Source organism: Lytechinus pictus, chromosome 5 (genome assembly GCF_037042905.1).
Source record: "Lytechinus pictus isolate F3 Inbred chromosome 5, Lp3.0, whole genome shotgun sequence".
Taxonomy (NCBI): domain Eukaryota; kingdom Metazoa; phylum Echinodermata; class Echinoidea; order Temnopleuroida; family Toxopneustidae; genus Lytechinus; species Lytechinus pictus.
This window is the reverse complement of record NC_087249.1, coordinates 10,768,662-10,790,610: the sequence shown is the minus strand read 5'-3', so window position 1 is coordinate 10,790,610 and position 21,949 is coordinate 10,768,662. Positions and strand designations below refer to the sequence as shown.

The following is a 21,949-nucleotide window of genomic DNA, read 5'->3' as shown; positions in this document are numbered from 1 at the left end:
TATACACCAAATATATTATTGTTTTATGTCGTGACATATGCTTCTTTTTCATGACTACTTAAAGTGATTGCCCAAGGTTAAGGTCTTAATATAAAACATTTCCTGTCCGTGAGTACGTTCGCATCAGTGGAATGGTGAGATATGTCTGCTCTCCATGAATTCCTAGAAATCAGTCCTTAAAATGTCCCTTTTTCTGATCTGAATATCAAAAATTTTCAGCTCGCGCTTCGCGCTCGCATCATTCGGTTAGTGAAATACGTATGGTCTTAGTGAATTCCTACAAACAAGCCTTATAATGCCCCGCTTCAGGTCTGAATTATCTAAATTTTCAGATCGTGCTTCGCGCTCGCATCATTTGGTTAGTGGAATACGTATGGTTTCGTGAATTCCTACAAACAAGCCTTAAAATGCCCCTCTTCAGGTCTGAATTTTCTAAATTTTCAGCTCGCGCTTCGCGCTCGCAATATTTAATTAGTGAGATGCGTATGTTATTCATGATTACAATGACTACAAGTGCTTCATATGTGTTTAAATGTAATTCTAACAAAATCAGCAAGCGCTTGGCACTCGCATTAGATGACTATGGTGAGATATGTATATTATTAAGGGATTCATAAAATATAGTCCTTAAGATCTCCCTGTTTGGGGTCAATATATACAAAAATTTCCGCTCGTGCTTTGCGCTCGAATTTTTAAGCGAGACAGGTACGTATCATGATTACAAAAATTATAATGTCCCTTTTTAGGTCTGAATATCAAAAATGTTCAGCTCGCGCTTCGCGCTCGCATTATTTAATTACTGAGATGTGTATGTTATTCATGATTACAATGACTACAAATGCTTCCTATGTCTCTATTAGGTCAGTATACCTGACAACTGAGTGCGCTTCGCGCGCTCACTAAGTGACTCAAATTTTTTGCTGGTGCCCCCCCAATGCCGTGACCCAAGGTACGCCACTGACGTTACATATCCAAAATTTAAATTCTATTGTAACCTTCTAAATCTTTATTGAATTTTCCTCAAACCTTCACCAATGTTTTTTTTATTATCATTTCTGTTATTTTTACAACAAACTTTTCTTCAGTGTGAACTTCCCCTTTAAGCCCTTCAATTCATAGCAACTTCAGTTCTTAAGGGCATGGTTTCAGATTTTGGGGCCGTATATACACCCCTACCCTTTCTAAATCGGAGTGCCTTCCAACTTCCCCTCATAAAAAAAATCCATAATTTGAATCCGGACTGCACTTGTTATATATTTTCAGGGTGTATACATCCTGTTGCAGGTGTCGGAGAAAGAGAGAACGGAATGTACTTTATCTGCAAAATATTTTAAGGGGAAGATTACCCTGACAAAAAAATTAGTGTAAAAATACCAAAATAAATATTTAAAAAATTTGTGAAGGTTTGAGGAAAGATCATTGAAGATTAACAAAATAATTATTCGGTTATAAGAAATCTAACTTTTTGATTTGTGACGTCATATGCAAGCAGCTGTTCTATGTTATGCAATAAACAATTGCATAAATTTAAATTTTTTAATGGCTCATCATGACTTATTATTTTTTTATATCAGGAGCGGGGTGAAATGATTTATCTGTTGATCTACTGAAGGTACAATAAATTTAAATTTTCTTTTTTTTATATAAAACAAAACATTTTATTGATTCTTATATTGGGAAGCTGCTCGTATATGACGTCACAAGTAAACAAAATATTATAAAATACAAACTAACTTTTCAATCTTTGAATTGTGAGGTATTTTTCTCAAATCTTCACCGAAAGAAAGAAATATTTGGAAGGGAAAGAAAGAAAACGTGATATTTTAAGAGATTTTTTTATCATTGATGCGAGTATTTTTCTATATAGGGCCTAATGTGAGTGTGAAGCACGAGCTGATTATAGGCATATATATACATATAAATATATAAATATAGAAATAAAAGAAGACTTAATAGAAACGCTGTGAGGAGACATAATCTTCCAAATTTTCGGTCATAGACCTTCTTCAGGAATGATTTGTTATCCAAAACATTAACAGGTTGCATCATTTGGTGATGATACCAACGCGCAATAAATACAATGCCCAACAACATATTGTGACAGGTGCATTGTTAGAAGATGTGACGTAAAGAGTAAAGTCCAGGCAACTATTATGACGTATACCGGTATATAAAGTCAAGGCAACTATTATATACGTATATATACGTATATATATATATATATATATATATATAGCAAAATACAAGGTGAATAAAACAACCGTATAGAGAAAAGTTAGATCAAATTTTCGCCCATAGGGCTTCATCAGGAAATGATGAATTTATTCATCATTTATATATATATATATATTATATATATATATATATTATATATATATATATATATTATATATATATATATATATATATATATATATATTATATATATATATATATATATATTCGCCCATAGGGCTTCATCAGGAAATGATGAATTTATTCATCATATATATATATATACGATGAAATAACGAAGTATATATGTCCCCCGTCACGGAAAGAAAATAATAATAATCAAACTAAATGAAGAATAGTCAAAGAATGCTCAAATGTTCCTCTCTAACTAGTTTCGTTTTAATTCTTCAGAAAGAAGAATTAAATATATATATATATATATATATATATATATATATATATATATATATATATATATATATATATATATATATATATATATATATATATGTACATATATGTTCATACCAGAAAAAAGGGATAAAAATAAACATAGTAAAAGCACGAAGCGCGAAGATTTTTTATTGTAAAATGACTTAAAAACATAATATTTTTAAAACTCTTGAACGGAATTATGTATCTCATTTAACAAGCAATGCAAGTGCCAGGAGTGATGAGCCCTCAGCAAATCCTGAAAAAACCCTTTCACCCCTCCCCCCACTAAATTTTCTCTTTCTCTCCCCTCCCCCCTCATTGTTTGTGTGTTTTACCATGCAGCAGATGGGGGGTGGTCGCAAGGGGCATATGGACACATGAAGTATATGCCTCGATAGTCAAGGTATATAACCAGAATTTATTATTATTTATTCGACCTATATAAAGAAAAGTATATACACATTACATCAGAAAAATTACAGTATACGAGCATGCAAAGAAATGTGGGTCAGGGGGATAAAAGCGAAATTCAGCACTCTTGCCCAAAGGCATGCATATCTGCTCCCACACATGCCGCTCCTATGTCTTTTTCTAACCAGAAGTTACGAATCTATAAAGCACTTGTAGTTTTATCGAGTGCGACTCTAAAAAGCTTTGCATAGACCATGCATGGACCCTAGGTTTCATGCATAGACACTGAAGTAAATTCATTGGCTACCTAGGCATGCTATAGTCAACGGATGCTGACTAAAGAAGTCACCAGTCTGCCCAATTATAGGCCTTGGCCAATACATGATTTTGATTTCATATACTTTTAGTCTTGATTAATAATTTGATTAGCAAGATGATCGACTTTATGCGTCGAATTAGTATTTTTTTTCTTTCATGTGCACCTATAGGGCCTATACTTTGAGGATATATTTTGTAAAACTCCTCCAAACATAATTACCCAACGAGACAACTTAACTGTTATCACCTACCCGGGGTAGGCTACCCCCGGCACCTACCCCAACCCTTACTATTAGCAAAAAACTCTTTCGTCTTTTGACCAGTGTATTGGAATTCACTGCCCAACAACTTTAAGCAATCATTAATATTTTCAAGCGCAAACTTAAAAAGATGTTAAGTTGTCAATACTCCACACCAACAAGTCAAGCTAACACAACTGTAACTAAAAGCATTTAAATCTAATCTTTAACCATAAAAAAAATTGTCAAATATTATGTATTCTAAACAATGCCTAATGACCTGTGCACGTGCCATTTTCCTTTTATTTTAAGTTTTATTTGCATCTTCCTTCCCTCCCTCCCTCTTTCCTTTGTCTCCCTTTCCACCTCTTATTATGATTTTATAATTACTATTTAAAATTTAACATTATTATCATTGTAATTATGATCTAATTTACTTTCTATTTTTTATTGTCGCTTATTTTAGTATTTTATTGATTACTTATTTAAAGCTCGTTTGCCGTCCGTCTCTTGTATAATATAAGTTATGTTAATTAGTATAAGTCGCGTTAGGGACTTGCCTTTTATATAAAAGCTCTGCTTTTCTTGGCAAGTCCCTCCGTTCAGTTAATTTAACTTCAATATTTGTTATGAAATGTCATTGAACTGTATGTTTTCTTTTCTTTTCTTTTCTTTATTGCGCCATGAGCATCTTTTTATGATGGATACCGGCGCATTACAAATGTTCATATTATTATTATTATTATTATTTATTTTGAACATAGATTTAGATTAGGTTTATTTCTTTCCGTTCAACAAAATAATATAATCAAAGTAACAGTTCAAGTACATGTCAATGACATGTACTTGAACTGTTACTTTGATTAATCAAAGTAACAGTTCAAGTACATGTCAATGACATGTACTTGAACTGTTACTTTGATTATATTATTTTGTTGAACGGAAAGAAATAAACCTAATCTAAATCTAAGTCCTATATAGTTATGAAGACATCAAAATTCCTTTATAGATACTGACCCTAATTAATCATGCATGAAACAAAAATGAAATGAATGAAAGAAGAATACTGAAATGATTAAACATCTAATCACGAGGTCACATAATCTTAATATAATATGGATGCGTACAAAGACAAAGTAATAGGAATTAATTTATATATGGAATAATTCAGACTGCTTTTCTCTTTTCATTGTGTCCCTATAGCGCAAGTCTTATTGACACCGGCCTGGGCGGGTCAGTGTTCATCGAACTACGAACACTCTTTTTTTTCTTCTTCTTTTTTGGTGGTATCTGATAGAAGAGATTTAAGTAACTCATATAAATATAAATTAAAAAATATTCATTTAAGAAATAACAAAAACATTATTTCGATCGTTCTGTCGGATTTTCCCTGCCCTGCTTTGTTTATGTCTTTGCAATTAAGCCGGCTTCAATTTTGTAAGCTGCTGTTTTGTATTTGTTTTTGTTTTTTTACCTTATTTTATTTTCATATTGTTACTTTTTACTTTGATTGTGTATATGATTATCGTGATTTTTTTACATTGGTTTGAAATTTTTGAAAAACAATAAATTTATATTTCTACAGCCCCCTCCAAAAATCCCCTCCTTTTTCTCAAATTGAAAACGCCCTCTGCGTCGATGCAATACGCAAACTTGTAAACACAAAAAATTGTGATTGCCTCTCAAAAATCATCCTTCAGTTGGTGAATTAAATCATTTGCAATGATTTTAAAAGGAATCAGACAGCTGTGATGAATTCTCCAGAGTTATAGCGCTCCTGTGAACCCAAACATCCTTCCAAGAAACACTATTTGGTTATCAATTTTCAGCAGAAAATGAACGACTCTCGGAGGCGGCGGTCGTCGGGGAACAGTAGGCAAAACCATCGGTCCGTTTCGTCCATAAACGGCGGGCACGACGCAACCAACACCAACGGGTCATCGACTGGCCGAGATACTGGAGCTGGAGTGCGGTCGAAAAATTTTAAGGTATGAAAACAATTCTGTGCACAAAAAATTGTGCTTTAGACTCATGTTAAACATTAATAATCCCCTAATTAAACTTTTATATTGTTTTGACTTCGTGGCCATATCGCGAAAGGAGGTTGGCATGGCGGTTTTTTATGGTAGACCAAAAAAAAGCAGCCTTCTTCTGTCTCTGTTAGTGTTATGTTGGTTGTTCCGCTGAACTCGATCTGTTGGCTCCACTCACCAAATACAGAGACCGAAGTTCTAGCGCGATCTGTACAGGGGACTCAATGGCCATATGTTTATGTACTTAAGCTAAGTTCAGATAAAACAAGGACAGTTCAAAGGAAGTGAAGTTGCGCGACAGCCGAAGTAAGTCACTGTTTTTTCCCCTTTAGTTTTAAGTTTATTTTCCCCCGTTTTGGTGCATTTCAGGCCAAAATGGAATAATAATCTCTATTTTGGTACAATTCTTTTTCAATATTTTTATGAAATAAAGACAAAAATCGATGAGCCCCGTCGGGGGGATTTTGCATTGTAAGTCCCCTAATGGTGGCTGCACGATAGCGAGCCGTCTGTGTATGAGGAGAAATTAAAAAAATAAAAAATGTTTAAAAACTCCTCGAAACAGATGGCTGCCAGCTGTCTAGGCGGTTGGGAACAACGCGCCGCTTCGATCTAATTCATTGTCAGATAGCTGGCAGCCGTCTGTTAATGTTATGAGGAGTTTTTTTAATTTAAAACTTTTTTTTATTGCTCCTCGTAGACACAGATGGCTCGCGATCGTGCAGCCGCCATTTGGGGGTTAACATAGACCAAAAGCTTCGGTCTCTGTAATGTTGGTTGTTCCGCTGAGCTCAATCCGTTGGCTCCACTCACCAAATACAGAGACCGAAGTTCTAGCGCGATCTGTACAGGGGACTCAATGGCCATATGTTTATGTACTTAAGTTCGGATAAAACAAGGAAGTGAAGTTGCGCGACAGCCGAAGTAAGTCACTGTTTTTCCCCCTTTTATTTTAAGTTTATTTTCCTCCGTTTTGGTGCATTTCAGGCCAAAACGGAATAATAATCTCTATTTTGGTACAATTCTTTTTCAATATTTTTATGAAATAAAGACAAAAATCGATGAGCCCCGTCGGGGGGATTTTGCATTGTAAGTCCCCTAATGGTGGCTGCACGATAGCGAGCCGTCTGTGTACAAGGAGAAATAAAAGAAATAAAAAAATGTTTAAAATGAAAACTCCTCGAAACAGACGGCTGCCAGCTGTCTAGGGTTAACAGTGCATCGATTTTTGTCTTTATTTTCATAAAAATATATTAAAAGAATTGGCCTGGGCCAAACTTGTTTTGGTCTGAAATGCACCAAAACGGGAAAAAAATAAACTTAAAAGAACAAAAACTGTGACTTACTTCGGCTGTCGTGCAATTCCCACTTCCCTGGTTTATGCGAACTTAATACATACCGTAAGTAACGGACTACAAACCGCACCCCCAACTTAGGACTAAAAAAAAAAAAAAAAAAAAATCCTCACGTTATATTTGAGGTACGAAGAAACAAAAACTAAGTTAAAGATTTCAAACTATCCAAAGAGATTACCGGTATGCGGAAATCTGCTGTTCTTGATCAATTCATCTACAAATGTTTGCAAGAAAGAAAGGTCCCGACAATATTGGCCACTTACACACTCACTCACCTCACAGTGTACACACACACACAGCACTGCCGTTCTAGTACATTGCAAACTACGATACGGTACCAGTACATCTTATCAAATAATGATCTGTGTCTTTCCCGCCGTAGGAGGAAGAAACATTCACATTTCTTGCATCACAAACTCACAATCACTTTCAGAATTTGTCTAGCATTCGATGTCTTAGCATGAATTTTGGATACGGGATTACAGGAAGGTTCAAGAAACAAAGAAATTGGCATTTTTTACAGTTGTTTTGATGGCTTCGTGCCGTCTCTCTCGTTGCCTGGTGTACATGGTATCTTATGAAAAGCAAACGGGAAAGAAAAAATAAGCTGGCACGAAACGGGACTTTATTGGAGGGGATCGAGGGTTAAAATGAATAGCGCCAGCTTAAGTCGCACTATAACCACAATACAACGCAAGCTAGCTAGCTCAGCTATCTCAACTCTCGCGCTCGCTCAGCTGTGACAAAATATTACCGAGTATGCTTGGCTTCTCTTTGAACTTAGCCAGGGAACTTCGCTGCTTTGAACTGAGAATAAAGTCAAAATTAGTGTCATGAAGGTGGGTGCATGCATTTGTTATAATCGCTTCTCATTACCCGCAGCTCATACCCCTCTAAACGACATTGCCCTGGGCAGCTACGCCCGGCCACTCGATGTGTTGTGAACTGGCAGAGGGGTTACGACGGGCTGGCTCAGACCCGTCACCGTGGATAAACCGCACCCCCGACTTTTGCTTCTATCCCGCCGAGAAAAACGTGCGGTTAATAGACCGTTACTTACAGTAATCATATGGCCGTTGAGTCCCTGTACAGATCGAGTTAGAACTTCGGTCTCTGTACTTGGTTAGTGGAGCCAACAGAGTTCAGCAGACGAACAAGCAATATAACAGAAACCGAAGCTTTTGGTCTAGCTTCGATCTAGCCTAGATTAGAAATAAAAATTAGAATAGATCTAGGCCTAGATTGAGTTTGATTTTTTTTTACTGACTGGTTTGTTTGACCAGTCCTAAACTTATTAAAGTTAAAACCTGAAGATTTGGCACATTCTGCTTCACAAGTTCACAAGTTTGGGCCTAATAAATTGTGGAGGTGACATGACAGGTTTTTAAAAAACTAAGTTAAAAAAGTAGTCTTTTAGAATAAACTGTGATTAAAAAATGGAAAGCGTTCCATATTCCATACACTGATTTTGACTATTTCTACGACCAGAACATGAATGATGAATGTATCTGTCAGATGTCTCTATATTTCTCCTTCTGATGATAAAGTACAGTCCACCGACTGGTGTATTGTCGTAAGTATATTTGGCAGGTCTGGTGTGGAGTATGTACAGTGCCATTTTAAAATATCCTAAAAAGTTACTAAGTGCAGCTAAAAAAAACATGCTCCTCTCTTAATAGCGAAGCAGGATATAACGTGTGTGTTTTGTGACTTGTGTCATATTTGTTGTCGGCTTGTTGCATATCTTTGATTAGAAGCATGTAGATTATCTATGGTTTATGCATCATGTATTATTGTGATTGTGACCTGAATTAAATTTACGTACATTACAAAGACAGAGACCGAAGCTTTTGGTCTAACCTTTACACTGCAACAGTGTGCACACCTAGTCTTTGTGGGTAGATACATAGCAGTAAACCATTGTGATTTTAACATTGGTTTTATAACAAATACAAATAAATTACAATTGTGTTGATTTTGTTGTGTTTTGTTCTTCCTTACACATGATTTCCAGCAAAACTTTGTATAATTCATTTATTTGTCTATTTGATGTCTTTGTTTGAATCTCGTTTGCAAGAATTACATTTAACTTGAGTCGCTCCACTGCCAACTGATGGAGCTTTCTTGAATTGATGTGCGAGGTGCACCCAGCAGTCGACAAATTGATTTGTTGATTTGATGATTGTTGGAGGCCAAATTTTGACAAAAATTTTAATGATATCCCCCAAATAGTACATAAAAAAATCAAGATTTCCAGTTGACTTTGTACAGGTCGCACCGCTTTTGGCACTGCCCCCGGTGCCACATCTTCAAGGACATATAAGTCCAGTTAAAAGCTTTAAAATATTTCTTTTGGAATATAGCTCCCGGCACACCTTGACGCAATTAAATGGGATCCTAAAAAATACAAAATTATAGTATTCTAAAGGATAGAAATTTATATCAATATGGAAATAATATTCAGTATCCTACTGTATGGGTAATTTAAGTACACTTTTGCTTTTATTTCTAGGAAAAAAAATCTGTCCCAAAATCACATGTAATACTTTGTCTGAATTCATAGACTAGTGCATGTACATAACTAAACTACATGTTCATAGGAGAAAATAGCAAGTACGTTTTTACCAGGGTTGGCATGTTTTAAACGGTGTATTTTAAAACATGCGGTTAAAAATAATATTATGCAACAAGTGCATGTCAGACCCTGAATTGCTAAAAAAACATGATTTCATGTATAAATCCAATGTGAATTCTTGCCCAAATTTGTATAGATCTGATACAGAATATATACAAACTATCATTATTTTTCTTTTCTTTTTTGATGATTGGAAAATTATTGCCAATAATTTCCATTGAAAATCAATAAAAAACAAAAAGTGAAAAATACATCCAAAAAAAAAAACCCAGTTAAAAACATTAATACAAAACATTTTTATACTGATTTTTTCTTATTTGCCTTTGATCATAATTCCTTAATTAAAAGAAGATAAGCAGTTCAAGGGCTTTATTTGATTTAAATCCAAATTTGTATTTCATGCACTAAAATTGGCATAATTGATTCAAATAAAAATGATTGATTTAATGAAAATGAGCTTTGAAACCCTATAGATTATTTCATTTTCTACCATTGTGCAAATTCTTGTCACCCCCCCCCATATTGACTCAGAATACCCCGGGACTACATATTGTACTATGTATGAGGAATAAACTTATAAAGTGTCAACTTACTTTGATAGTGTTCCTTTTTTTTTAAAGCATTCAAATTCCATGATTTAGTAATTTGGGAGAAATATGACCTTTTTTGTTGGAAATTTAGTAATAAAATATTGCAATCATCACTGACTAACTCCAAAATTGTATTTAACACAACAAGAGCGTAAAGAAAATTGTGTCATTCATTGGAAAAGAAATGTTTAAAAATTATTTAAATAATAATAACGGTATATTTACCCAGGGTAGCCGGTAGCCACTTCAGTTCCGAAAACTGTTCTCCCAGCGGGCCCTGCTATTCTTGTTTACCCCGGCTAAGCTAGGCTACCTATTCAGGTGCACACAGCTTTTTGAGGAATCACTTCCTGCTGGTACCCATTTACCTCACCTGGGTCGAGTGCAGCATACTGTGGATGAATTCCTTGCTGAAGGAAACTACACCATGGCTGGGATTTGAACCCACGACCCTCTGTTTCAAAGTCCGGAGACTAATCCACTGGGCCACGGCGTTCCACATGTTTTGAAATGTTTTAAAACAATGAAAAAAAAAAAAATTTTACATAAAAACGTTTTTTATTATAACCCTGGCATTACATTAGTCTAGTCTCGATTACAAGACCCCATTTTAACAAAAGGGACACGTTGTGTTTTCCTCATTGTATAATTTAGTTACTGGTACAATGTTACTGCTGACACCCTGATGATGTTGTGTAATTAGATGTTTCCTGGGGTGCTGTGGGAGGGAGTGGGGACAGGGGGGCAATATGCCCTACATGTACTTTTTGAAGTACCAAAAGCTCCCTTTTTACAAAAAAATTCCCATTTAAAATCTGTTTTGGGCAATTGTCTCTTGCCCTCCATGTACATTATCTTTTTCATTTCAGATAAATTATCCTTCTTTAATAGTGGGCGAATCTCCATGTACATGTACAATGTATGTGTAGTTTTCACCTCAAACGAATTGCAATTATCCCCCCCCCCCCTGCATTAAATTAAAGGACAAGTCCACCCCAGCAAAAAGTTGAATTGAATAAAAGGAGAAAAATCCAACAAGCATAACACTGAAAATTTCATCAAATCAGATGTAAATAAGAATGTTATGACATTTTAAAGTTTCACTTAATTTTGTAAAACAGTTATATGCACATCCTGGTTGGTATGCAAATGAGGGGACTGATGACATCCACTCATTCTTTCTTTTGTATTTTTATAATATTATAATATTATAATAATTTTATCCTCATTGTCATGTGAAACTACATTTTGTAAGTTTTGTTTCTCCCTTAACATGTGAACTACATACATACCATTATTTTAACATGATTTAGAACCCATGCGACTAAATACATGTTATACCGGTAATAATTGTAATATTGTCATATTTACACATGGTAACAACTTCTGTTCTGAAAACTGTACATGTATGTTCCTGAACATGCACATTTAAATTTGCCTCTGTTGACAAGTTCAAGCCAATCAGGAAGACTCGTCTAGTTGCCATACTGACAGTTTATCAGTAAACAAACAGATCCAGGTCAGTCCAAGTGTTTACATGTACATGTACCTCCCTCCTCCAAAGAACTCCCACAAAATTAGAGAAGGAAATCCAAGCATTTTCATACGTCAATGAACATTCCCAATGAATGACCGACCCATTTCCACCCACATGCAACTGAGTGTGCAGTGCTAATCCACCTGAAATCTATTCAGATTCAAATTCCAGTTTCCTTTAGTGCGATTTCATGTGTAATGTACATGTTTGGGTGGGGTGAGGAAAAAAAATTGACAAAAATTCCTTTTACAGTATGTTCTTTGGAGTTTGGACCAGCATGGAACTTTTGGTCTGAAGTTGTCTTGCATGATTCTCTGGTGGATGGCACGTTTGCAGTGAACTTTGACCATGTTATATCTCCCACAAAGTGTTTGTTTTGATATTTTGTTTACCTCTGGCTTTGCTCATGCTCCCTCCACAGTGGAGGCTAAGGCTGATGGATGGATCTATAAATACATTGTATGCTACATATGTCTCCTTGCTTGCGATTTAATTGACTCTGACCTATAGACGGGTGCTCAACGGACTTGTTCCCACACATCAAAGGCCGGTATTGGAATGTCAGAAATAGTTTGAGTGCTGAAGAGCTTCAGAGACTTCACCAATGGTGCCCTACATGATCAGTTGTACTGTTATTTAGTTGTAATGATTTGTACAGCGTTACATGCATTAGGAATATTAGGATTCATTTCATAAACATTCTCAAGGTTTGTGTTATCACTGGACATTTTCGTGTGGTACTGTTTATATGAATGTAAGAGGACATGGAGGCGACAAATGTTCCAAACGATGAAGTAAGTATACACAAGATTTTATCAATACGAACATGGACAGTGGTGGATACCCATTTCATGCTAGTAGTAGATTAATATCTCTTTTGAAAACTTTAATATGCTTATAAACACATACATAGATGTAGGCTTGCCTACATGTATGTGAATGAGTTGTTTTATTAAATATTTGGAAAAAACAACTACATACATGTGGATGGGTTGTTTTTTAAACAGAAAAAAAAAAAATTCTCCCAACTGTACTAGTACATGTATGTGCATCAGAACTTCAGAAGTTAAACCAAAAATCAATTCATATTTAGAACCAAAAACAATTATTGTTTTGTAGCTTTGGCCTTTGTGTTGGGTAGAAAGATATTGATGCTAATTACCATTTTTGTTTTCTACTTGAATTCACTATGAATAAAGGAGAATGTATATTACTTGCAATTGTTTTTTTTTAATTGAAGGTATACCTTGTTTTACTCAGACATACTTTAGCATACCATTGTATTGGATGGAATACAGTAATTAAAATAAAACCCTACACTCCAAGTCTAGAACTATGGATAGAGTTAATTCTGACAAAAAACTCAAAGAAATGTTTTGTTTACTTTTCACTGATGGCCCATTTAAAAACTTTGATTTTTTGAAATAAAAAAATTGTTCATTTGTCAACATTGTCAAATTTCATCATTAAAATTGTGTTTGTATCCATTGGTGTTTGTGGCATTCATTTAATTATTTTCAAGTAAATAAAAAAGATTAAAAGTCTTCAAAATCGAAATGGCTTTACAAATTGATATTTTAAATAATTACTGGCTCCTATTTGACACTAATTGTAATTTATATAATAGATAAATATCAGACTAGGCCTAGGCCTACATATGGTTTTTCGAAGGTATAGTACATTTATTACTTGAGCTGACATACCCTTTCATCTTCAAGTTTCAGAATAATGTTTACAGGTATTAACAAAAAAAGTGTGTTTTTTTTAAAAAGAAAATAAAGAAATGAAGAACAGGTACGAAATACATCCATAGTGTTTTCATGATCAACAGAACATATACCATTTGGAACAGGCCTTTAATGATACTCATGCAAAAATGTTTAGTTGTCAAAAATTGTCAAATTTTCTCATTAGATTTGTTTAATTGTATCAACTGTTGGATTTGTATCCGTAGTTGTATTTGGCCTCCCGCCTACATGTATGTGATATGATCTTTGAGTGACACAATGGATTGAATGGAATGGGTCCTATGCTTTCTGGTAAAAAGATGACCTACATGTACTACATACATGTACAGTACCACTAAGCATTCTTTGACACTCCTAATTCTGAAAATAAAAAAAGTCCATCAAATCTTTTGATCCACTTTGTGCTGCACTCAACCCAGGTGAATATCCGACAGGATTTATTCCTTGAATGCACCAAGCACCTTTTACAGCAGCTGGAGCTAAGGCGAGGGTAATATACAATGTGCCATTGAAATGCAACTGGGTAATCAGCTCCCCATAAATTAAATGCTAATATGCTATATGTTATTATTTTTGTTTGGCATTTTTTGAAGTTTCCAGGGTTAGTAAAAATGCTTCACTTTTAAATATGTATTCGTTGTTGGTACGTACTGATGGGGTGATCCCTGATATCTACTGTATGGTATACTCAACTTATACTCAAGTCCACCCTCCCTTTCTTATGAAGGTAGCATAAAAAGGCCTGCGCCAAACTGGGAAAGTCTTTGGAACACCCTGTGCATGTGATACAAATTGTTGATCCAAGGAAATGCAAACTAAAATTTAGTTACATTTCTGTTTCATATACGTGTGCAGGGTGACGTGGATCTTTTGGACTCTATTGAATTTTTCACGGATGACTCACCCTGTTCAACATTTTCCTGATAGCAAGACTACATGAAGTTGGCCGTGTAGTAGCCTGCAAGCACAGTCTTATATTTAACACTTTAACCATACCATGTCTAGAGTGGTGAAGACTACATAGACTCCAAACTTTCTGTCTGTGTCAAAGAAGAGCCAGCCACAGTACAAAGTGAATCTAGTCTCACTACTTCAGACTCTGCATTATGCACTATAGGAATTGCCAAAACCAAGGGTCTGTGCCTGCAGACTAGCGTTTCCTTTCGAGGCCTTTATCAATTTCAAGCTCTAAGCTTAAGATGGAGGTCTCCCACATTTCAAAATGTATTATGTCAATATATATCTATATTTTTTTCTTTCTGCTATTTGTTAAAAAAAAAGAAAAAAAGAAAGAAATTTATCAGGTATAAATATATTTCAATTAGATTGTTAGAATGTATGTACATGTATGATATTCATTATGTCATTTGCTTATTGTTATGTTATGCTGAGAAAAAAAGTATTACACTTGTATATACATGTACTTTTGTTTGTTTATTGGAATGTGGAAATGAAATCAAATCAAATGTACAGTAGCTACTGTATTCCACAGAATCCATTGACAAACAGAAGTACAGTATATAACTCACTAACATGTACTTGACAGTTTGAGAACTAGCAAAATGGTCTGTAATGATGACAGACTTTGATAACCATAATCATAAGCACTATCTTGCTAGTCATTTTTAGATTATTTGAAATTTTGAATAATGTTAGCCATTACGATAGTAACCATTCAACATTTGTAGCCTTCATAATGACTGATTCTAATTCTTCTTGTTCCATTTGCTCCAACTACTTGTACAAAGCTCCTATGTCAGTGCCCCCTCCCTCTTTTGACATTCCCACCCCCACCCTAACCCCCAGTAATACACTGTCACTGAAAACACCTGAATAGAGTGTTGCGATCGGAAGCTGTTGATCTTTACGAAGGAAGTGCCAGAAACCCAGGAACTTCATGTTTATGCCACATTCTACCCATAAAATCTATATGCTATGAATTACACTTCAGGTGTAGTAGAGTATTTGTATTCGTTGTTGTATACCATATTTTTTCACTTTTTCAGTAGCAGTCATTGTTGGACGTAGCTTTGAATGGGTGTGTATCCTTTTTATATGACTTGTTTATATTAAAAGAAAACTTTTTATCAGTATTGTTGTCAACTGCAAACTTGATTTGTGTCTGTGTGTGCTGTTTGTATCCTGTTGTTGCTTTTTATTATTTATAGTGTGAAAGTTTAATAGAAAAAATTAGAATATAATTTTGTGTTCTTGGATTATATGCAATGTATGTTACCATTTTATTTTACTCTTTATTTCAGGATTTCATTTATCATCAAATTTACCTACTTTATTCTTTGCTCATTTATCTGATAGTTTATTTCTTTGATTTTAATCAATTTGTTTCTTTTAAACTTCCCAGTTTATTCATTCACTCCATACTCATTCTTGATTTCTCTTTAAAAACAGGTACATGTATGATGCTGCTTCATTGCAAAGGCATTTAATATCCACCCACAATATCATATTGATCACACATGTAGAAACAACTTCTTTTCTTCTATAAAGACCTTAATCTTAATTTTTATATGATTTGTTTCTTTCAGAGTTCATACCAGAGGTCTGGTAGCTATGACAAGGTGAGACGTTTAGTGAAGGAGGAAGGGAGGATGGCTCGTAACTTGGTCACATGGAATGTGCCTGTAGACAGTGATGACAGTGACGGTGAGATCATGTTTTTCTTTTAGCTCTATGGGGGGGGGGGCCATGGACCCCCCAAATTTTTCACAACCAAGAAAAACTTAAGAAAATGAAAGAGAGAAGGGTGAAATATATTATTTTCTGAATATTATGTCAAAATGAAAATCTATCTCAAAATTTGAGCTTTGTTGTTGTAAAAAATGTTGAAATTCTTGCTTGCTCGCTTCCCTCGCCCTCATTTTTGAAAATAATTTTGCCTGATATGCCATATCTGGCCTTCTCAACATATTTGGCTCATTATGCCCCTGTATTATAGTTAAAGTTATTTTGCTGTCAAGTGATAATTTTGTGAATCATAATAACTTATATAGGGACAGTGATTTTCCGTTTCAAAAAATTGCCTTTTCCGTTTCAGAAAATCTCAAATTCCGTTTCAGCATGTCAGAAAACGGAAATTCCGTTTCCCCATAGACTTTGTACACACGGAAAACTGACAATTCCGTTTACACATTGAATAGCAAAATCACAACACGCACACTCGCACTGGTCAAAATTAGTATCTGCTACTGTACCAACAACACAATAAAATCCGTTCTAATCGGATCTATGCGGGTGCATAAAATATTTTTACAAACCCATTTAGCATGCATACATCCTCACCTTTCATATTATTAGCATTATTTCACGGTGAAATGATATTTCATCGATAATTTTGGGGTTTTTTGGACATCGTTATCATTAGTCAACGGCTTTTGCCAATCCGCCATCTTGGATTTTAAGACCACAATATCGTGCTGTTACATCTTCAAACGTAGAGGGCAGCAACACACGACCGGTACATGTAGTTGAACGATATGTGTGCATGTGAAGCCCAACCCGGCCGGCCGGGTACGGCTACGGCTACGGTGCGGGGTACAATCGAGTGTGCTGATGTCGAGTGCAGTCACGATGTGTGAATTGTCATGATAGTAGAGAAGTGAGATCGTGTTTTCTGGGGGTTTTTGGCCATTTAATATTCTCATTTTGTTGTGATTTTGGAGTAATTTCTGTTGCTATTCTGTGTATTTTGAGGGAAAATACGTTTTCCGTGATTTTCCGTTTGAAATGCCACTTTCCGTTCCAAAAGGCCCTTTCCGTGAATTCCGTCCGTTTTCCGCGATCGCGGAAAATCACTGTCCCTACTTATAACATGGTTGCATTCTCACAAATTTTCCAGTTCACACCAACGAATATTGAATATCAAACAAGCGTTGCATTGAAAATTTATAAATCGGATGTAAAACAAGGAAGGTCTAGTATTGTAAGTTTCACTAATACATACATGTACATCTTTACAAACAGTGATATTCACATTATGGTCATACATGTACATGTACATGGACATGAAAAATATGCAAATGAGGGGTTGATGATGTCACACATTGTTTCTTTTGTATTATTTGTTTCCTTTGTTTCTTCGGGAACATATATAATTTATTATGTTGGATGAAGAGCTTTGGTACTGTATCATTGACATTCATGTGATACACACCATTATGATTATGATTATAAGACATTGATATCATTGACCCCCACATTTGCATATTTGCATACATGTATGTGAATATTTCTCTTTTGTAAAGACCTAAAAATCTTAAATGACACAATTTCTTTTGATATTTTACACTATTCAGATCTGGACAGAATTTTTCTGTGATACACATATTTTTTTTAAATATTTCTTTGATAATCAAGTTGTTGTTGGTGGGCTTGTTAATGCTGATTGAAAAATGGCAGTTCTTAAACTTGAGTGCACATGGCACAATTGAATTTATGTAAATTTCACATAGCATTAATATCTGTTGCACATGTTTAAGGTGTTGAATGAGGAAATTAAAATGCTGCTATGTTCACACAAAATCTTTGTAATGTACTGTACATGTACAGTAGCAGGATTTGGTTCAGCAAATGATGTGCACAAAGGTTCATCAGAGTCTGCTCTAAAACATACCTGCCTATTTGCTATTCTATCTATCCAATTACAATTGTACCAGTTGTTCTCTCCATTTAATTTCACCTCTTTTTATCATCAATCATCACACATCTTCAAATCTAAAAATATAAAAATTGATTGCGAGTAATTGTGATTATGTTGTAGACGATGAATCAAAGCAGAGAAGGAATAGTAAGCAGCACCCTCTTGTGATGGGGAAAGCTCGGAAGAAGTCTCAGTCGATGCCGTCGCTAGACTCAGCTAGATATCAGAAGTCTAGCAGTGGAGATACACAGGCAAGTTTGATTAAAGAATTATGTTGATATTCATGTTTGGGTCCCGCTTCATCTAGACTTGTTATAATAAGAAATGTGCATTTCTTTTATTATCAGCCAATCAGATTGAATGATTTCAGTAGCTTTTAACTGTTATTGTAAATTTGTAATTATAAGAATGAAATGGCCCTCTGTAGTACCACTGATCATTGGCCAAGTTGAATTGAATTTGAATGCAGAAAAGTATGGAGCTCTGAGTTAGGAGGCTATGCAAATTTGAAAGACAAACTATGAAATTATTTGGGTACATTATTGTGGAACAATAACTTTTGGTAGTATGTGTAACAAAGTGTGTTAAAGTCCACTTATCGATAGCAACATGTTTATTTATTTGAATCTGACTACATACATAATGTCTGATAGTCTGCCTCTATCATTACTGGCAGTGTATTTCTGTCGTTTTGCAATTCACTCAGTGCCCACAGAAAAGACATTTCTCAGTTTAATAGTTTGTGAAATCTGACTTTTGTCTCCATTTGTCTATAATTCATCTTGAGTGGGAAAAAATGTCATTGAGTTTTTGTTTTCTGCTCTATCTTGCTACTCCATAGATTTATAAAAGCAGAACCTGTGTTCTATCAATTTGAGGTCCCAGAAAATTTTAGTTTGGCATTACATGTAATATAAACCTGAGATTAATACTGGGATGAGATGTACACACTGGGGCGAGACAAAATGATAATAAATAATAATAATTCTTATTAAGCGCTTTTTCAAAAGTTACAAAGCGCTGAACATTGAACATGTTGATACATATTTTCTTTGAATGAGTGGGGTTTTTTAAAAAAATACTTTTAATGCTGCTTTGTTTAGCAGTATAAAGTACACTGTATTTACATGTGTTTGGCCATAATTAGTGAACATGAATGTAATTCCATGATCTTTTTAATTTTTCCTCAAATAAGAATTGAATCTTGTTTTATTCTACAGGAGAAGGGAAGCCTCACACCCGGCCGCAAGAAGGTCATTGCGAAGAAAGTAGACCTCAGGGCCCGATACTGGGCATTTCTCTTTGACAACCTCCAGAGGGCGGTAGATGAAATCTACCAGACATGTGAGGTGGATGAGAGTATCGTAGAATGCAAGGTAAGATTGCTTACCAACGAGAATGTTGAAAGAAGGTAGTTTTCAGGCTTACGGTGTTACATTGAATGACAGTACCAAATAGCATTCCTTACAATTTCAGTGGAAATATTATCCTTCTCATTTTCTAAGTTTTTTGCTGCCCTGTCTCACATTTTATACATTTGATTTGAATCTATGTCACCTATGGAAAGCCATACCATATTTCATGGTGAATTCACTTGTCCAATAATTGTGCTCTTGTGATCCAATGTATGCTCAGGCTTGTGTTATAGATTTGTTCAGCCAGCATGGTCCATTTGTTTAATATTTAAGGGTATGTTTTCTGAATGATGAATTATGTCTTTGCTGACTTTCCATTGATGAATCACTTACAAAAGTCTCTATAATATACAGGGCCTGTTACATCTTACATGGAATCCCCAGAGATCTACTGGTGAAAACTTACCTATTGTTTTTTTTTTCATGTTGAAAACTTGTAATCTTACAATTATCCTTTATTGGACCAACTGGAGTCAGTATTTTCATGTAGTTTTCATTGCACTGGTAACCTTTAGACCAAGCACTAGTTAACTTGTTAAGGCTGGCTCACACCATTGCGTCTGGGCTTGTGTTCAGCTGTGTATGGTCTGAATACTTTAAACCCCCAATCCACAGAGAACAAGACCTTTGAAAGACCATGAAACTTGCTTGATCTTACAAAGGTCTTTCAATGAACTTTCAAAGATCTCTGAGGGCTTTCATAATTCCTGATTGATATTTCAGTGATCTTAGTGGTCTCCATGATCTCCAAATCTTTTTGAAATGGTTCAAAACAGTGGTCTCTTGATGAACTTTCAAAGTTCTTATTAGTCTTTCCATGATCTTGTGACAGTCTCAAGACTTCTGCGGAGATCTCTGGAAGACTTGTGAGAGATCATTAACAGATCATTGAAAAATAATTGAAAGACAAGGAAAAGTCCATGGAAAGAATTCTGAAAGATCACTTGTTGAATAAAAGATCTCTGAAAGACCATTGAAAGATCTCTATAGGACTAGTCTAAGCCCAGTAAGACAAGAAGTATCAATCATTTTTTTTTCAGAGTTCAGAGGGACGAGTTCAGAGGGGCGACAGATTTCAGTGATCTTGGAGACCTTGCCAAATTTTGGTCTTTCAAAGGTCTTATTTCTGTGGAATGGGGGCCTTACGGAGCGCAACTCTGTACAAGCTCAGATGAGCTCGTACGCACAAGTGTGATTGCAGTAGAATATTTTGCTTCATAGTATGCTGCGTTAGGCCTTGTATTGCGTTTTTTGAGCTAACACAACAATACAGAGCTAAAAACTCAAGATGTCAGCCAGGCTTTAAAGTTTGAAAATAGATGGAGTTGGAAGTCTTGACTAGTAAAGTAGTATTAACAGGTCACAAGTGGCTCCAGTTGGCATCCTAATAATACATGTATAATACATTTCATTGTTATCCTACCTTCCTCCTCGGTCCTTTTACTTGTGACATTTGCTACAGGAAGTGATCATGATCCTGAAGAGTGCTACACAGGATTTCGAATCCCTCATCAAGAGGATTACCGTTCAGAAAGATTTTGAGAATGCCGACGCCGAAAACAGGTATTTCTTTTGTTTGTGTTTACTGTTGGCTATTTGTCCGTTTGCTGTTCAATTTTGGGAGGAGTTCTGTGGTGCTTTGTGTCCTTGACTTATAAAAAATATGGCAGTTTTGTAATCTTTTCGCAGATGCTTTCTGTAATGCAGAGAATCTTTTTTCAAAAGCCCTTTAAGGACAAAACAGGGGGGACTGCACTTGCATATTAATGAGTCAGAAAGAAGAGGATCGAGGGTATATGTATTCCAGTTAATCGTGACTTAGCCGTGAACCAGAATAGCCTGGTGGTTGAGTTGCTGCCCGGCAAGCAGTAGATGGCAGGTTCGAATCCCACTGGTTCCAATTTTGTCTGATTTATGATTTTCATTACAGATCGAGCATGCAATCTTAAACACATAGGAGTAATGCCGAAGTTTTGTTTAAAAAAAAAACAGCCTTTGTCGAAAATCAGTGAATCAAAACAGCAGTGTCGTCCTGGACTCTGAACAATTCGCGATTTATCGTCTGGTCTGAATCTTTGGACGATCTGCTGTCCCGGTCCACCAACCTTCGACAAAAACCTCTCAGCTGTCCATTGTGATTTGACTTGCATTTTAAAAGGAATTGGTGCGTTGTAGAAAGCGTCTGAGTAGTGATTGCAAAAATATGCTAGTATCAAAGGTAGTGCAACATGGTGAAACCTGGGGACAAGACTAGAAATGCAAGATTAGAAGTTGATTAATTCCAATCAGGTGATCCCATTAGGGGAGAGTTTTGTGAAAGAAATAGTTGGATGTTCTACCCGATAAAGTGTGTTTTATCCGA

General features: G+C 35.4%; 1 protein-coding gene across 5 annotated transcripts in view; it reads left to right on the top strand.

Moving 5' to 3' along the window:
• The first annotated feature begins 11,879 nt into the window (after positions 1 to 11,879).
• Positions 11,880 to 21,949, top strand: part of LOC129261820 (S phase cyclin A-associated protein in the endoplasmic reticulum-like) — a 44,808-nt gene continuing 34,738 nt past the window's right edge. The window contains exons 1-5 of one of the 5 annotated variants that reach the window (XM_064099791.1): positions 11,880 to 12,561; positions 16,062 to 16,179; positions 18,293 to 18,423; positions 19,393 to 19,548; positions 21,050 to 21,150. In XM_064099791.1, the coding sequence (XP_063955861.1) occupies positions 12,532 to 12,561; positions 16,062 to 16,179; positions 18,293 to 18,423; positions 19,393 to 19,548; positions 21,050 to 21,150 (536 nt within the window). In that variant the 5' untranslated portion in view covers positions 11,880 to 12,531. Of the gene's footprint in view, positions 12,562 to 15,443; positions 15,554 to 16,061; positions 16,180 to 18,292; positions 18,424 to 19,392; positions 19,549 to 21,049; positions 21,151 to 21,949 lie in introns of those variants that run through there. The other 4 variants (XM_064099792.1, XM_064099794.1, XM_064099795.1 and 1 more) reach the window with 4 other exon arrangements.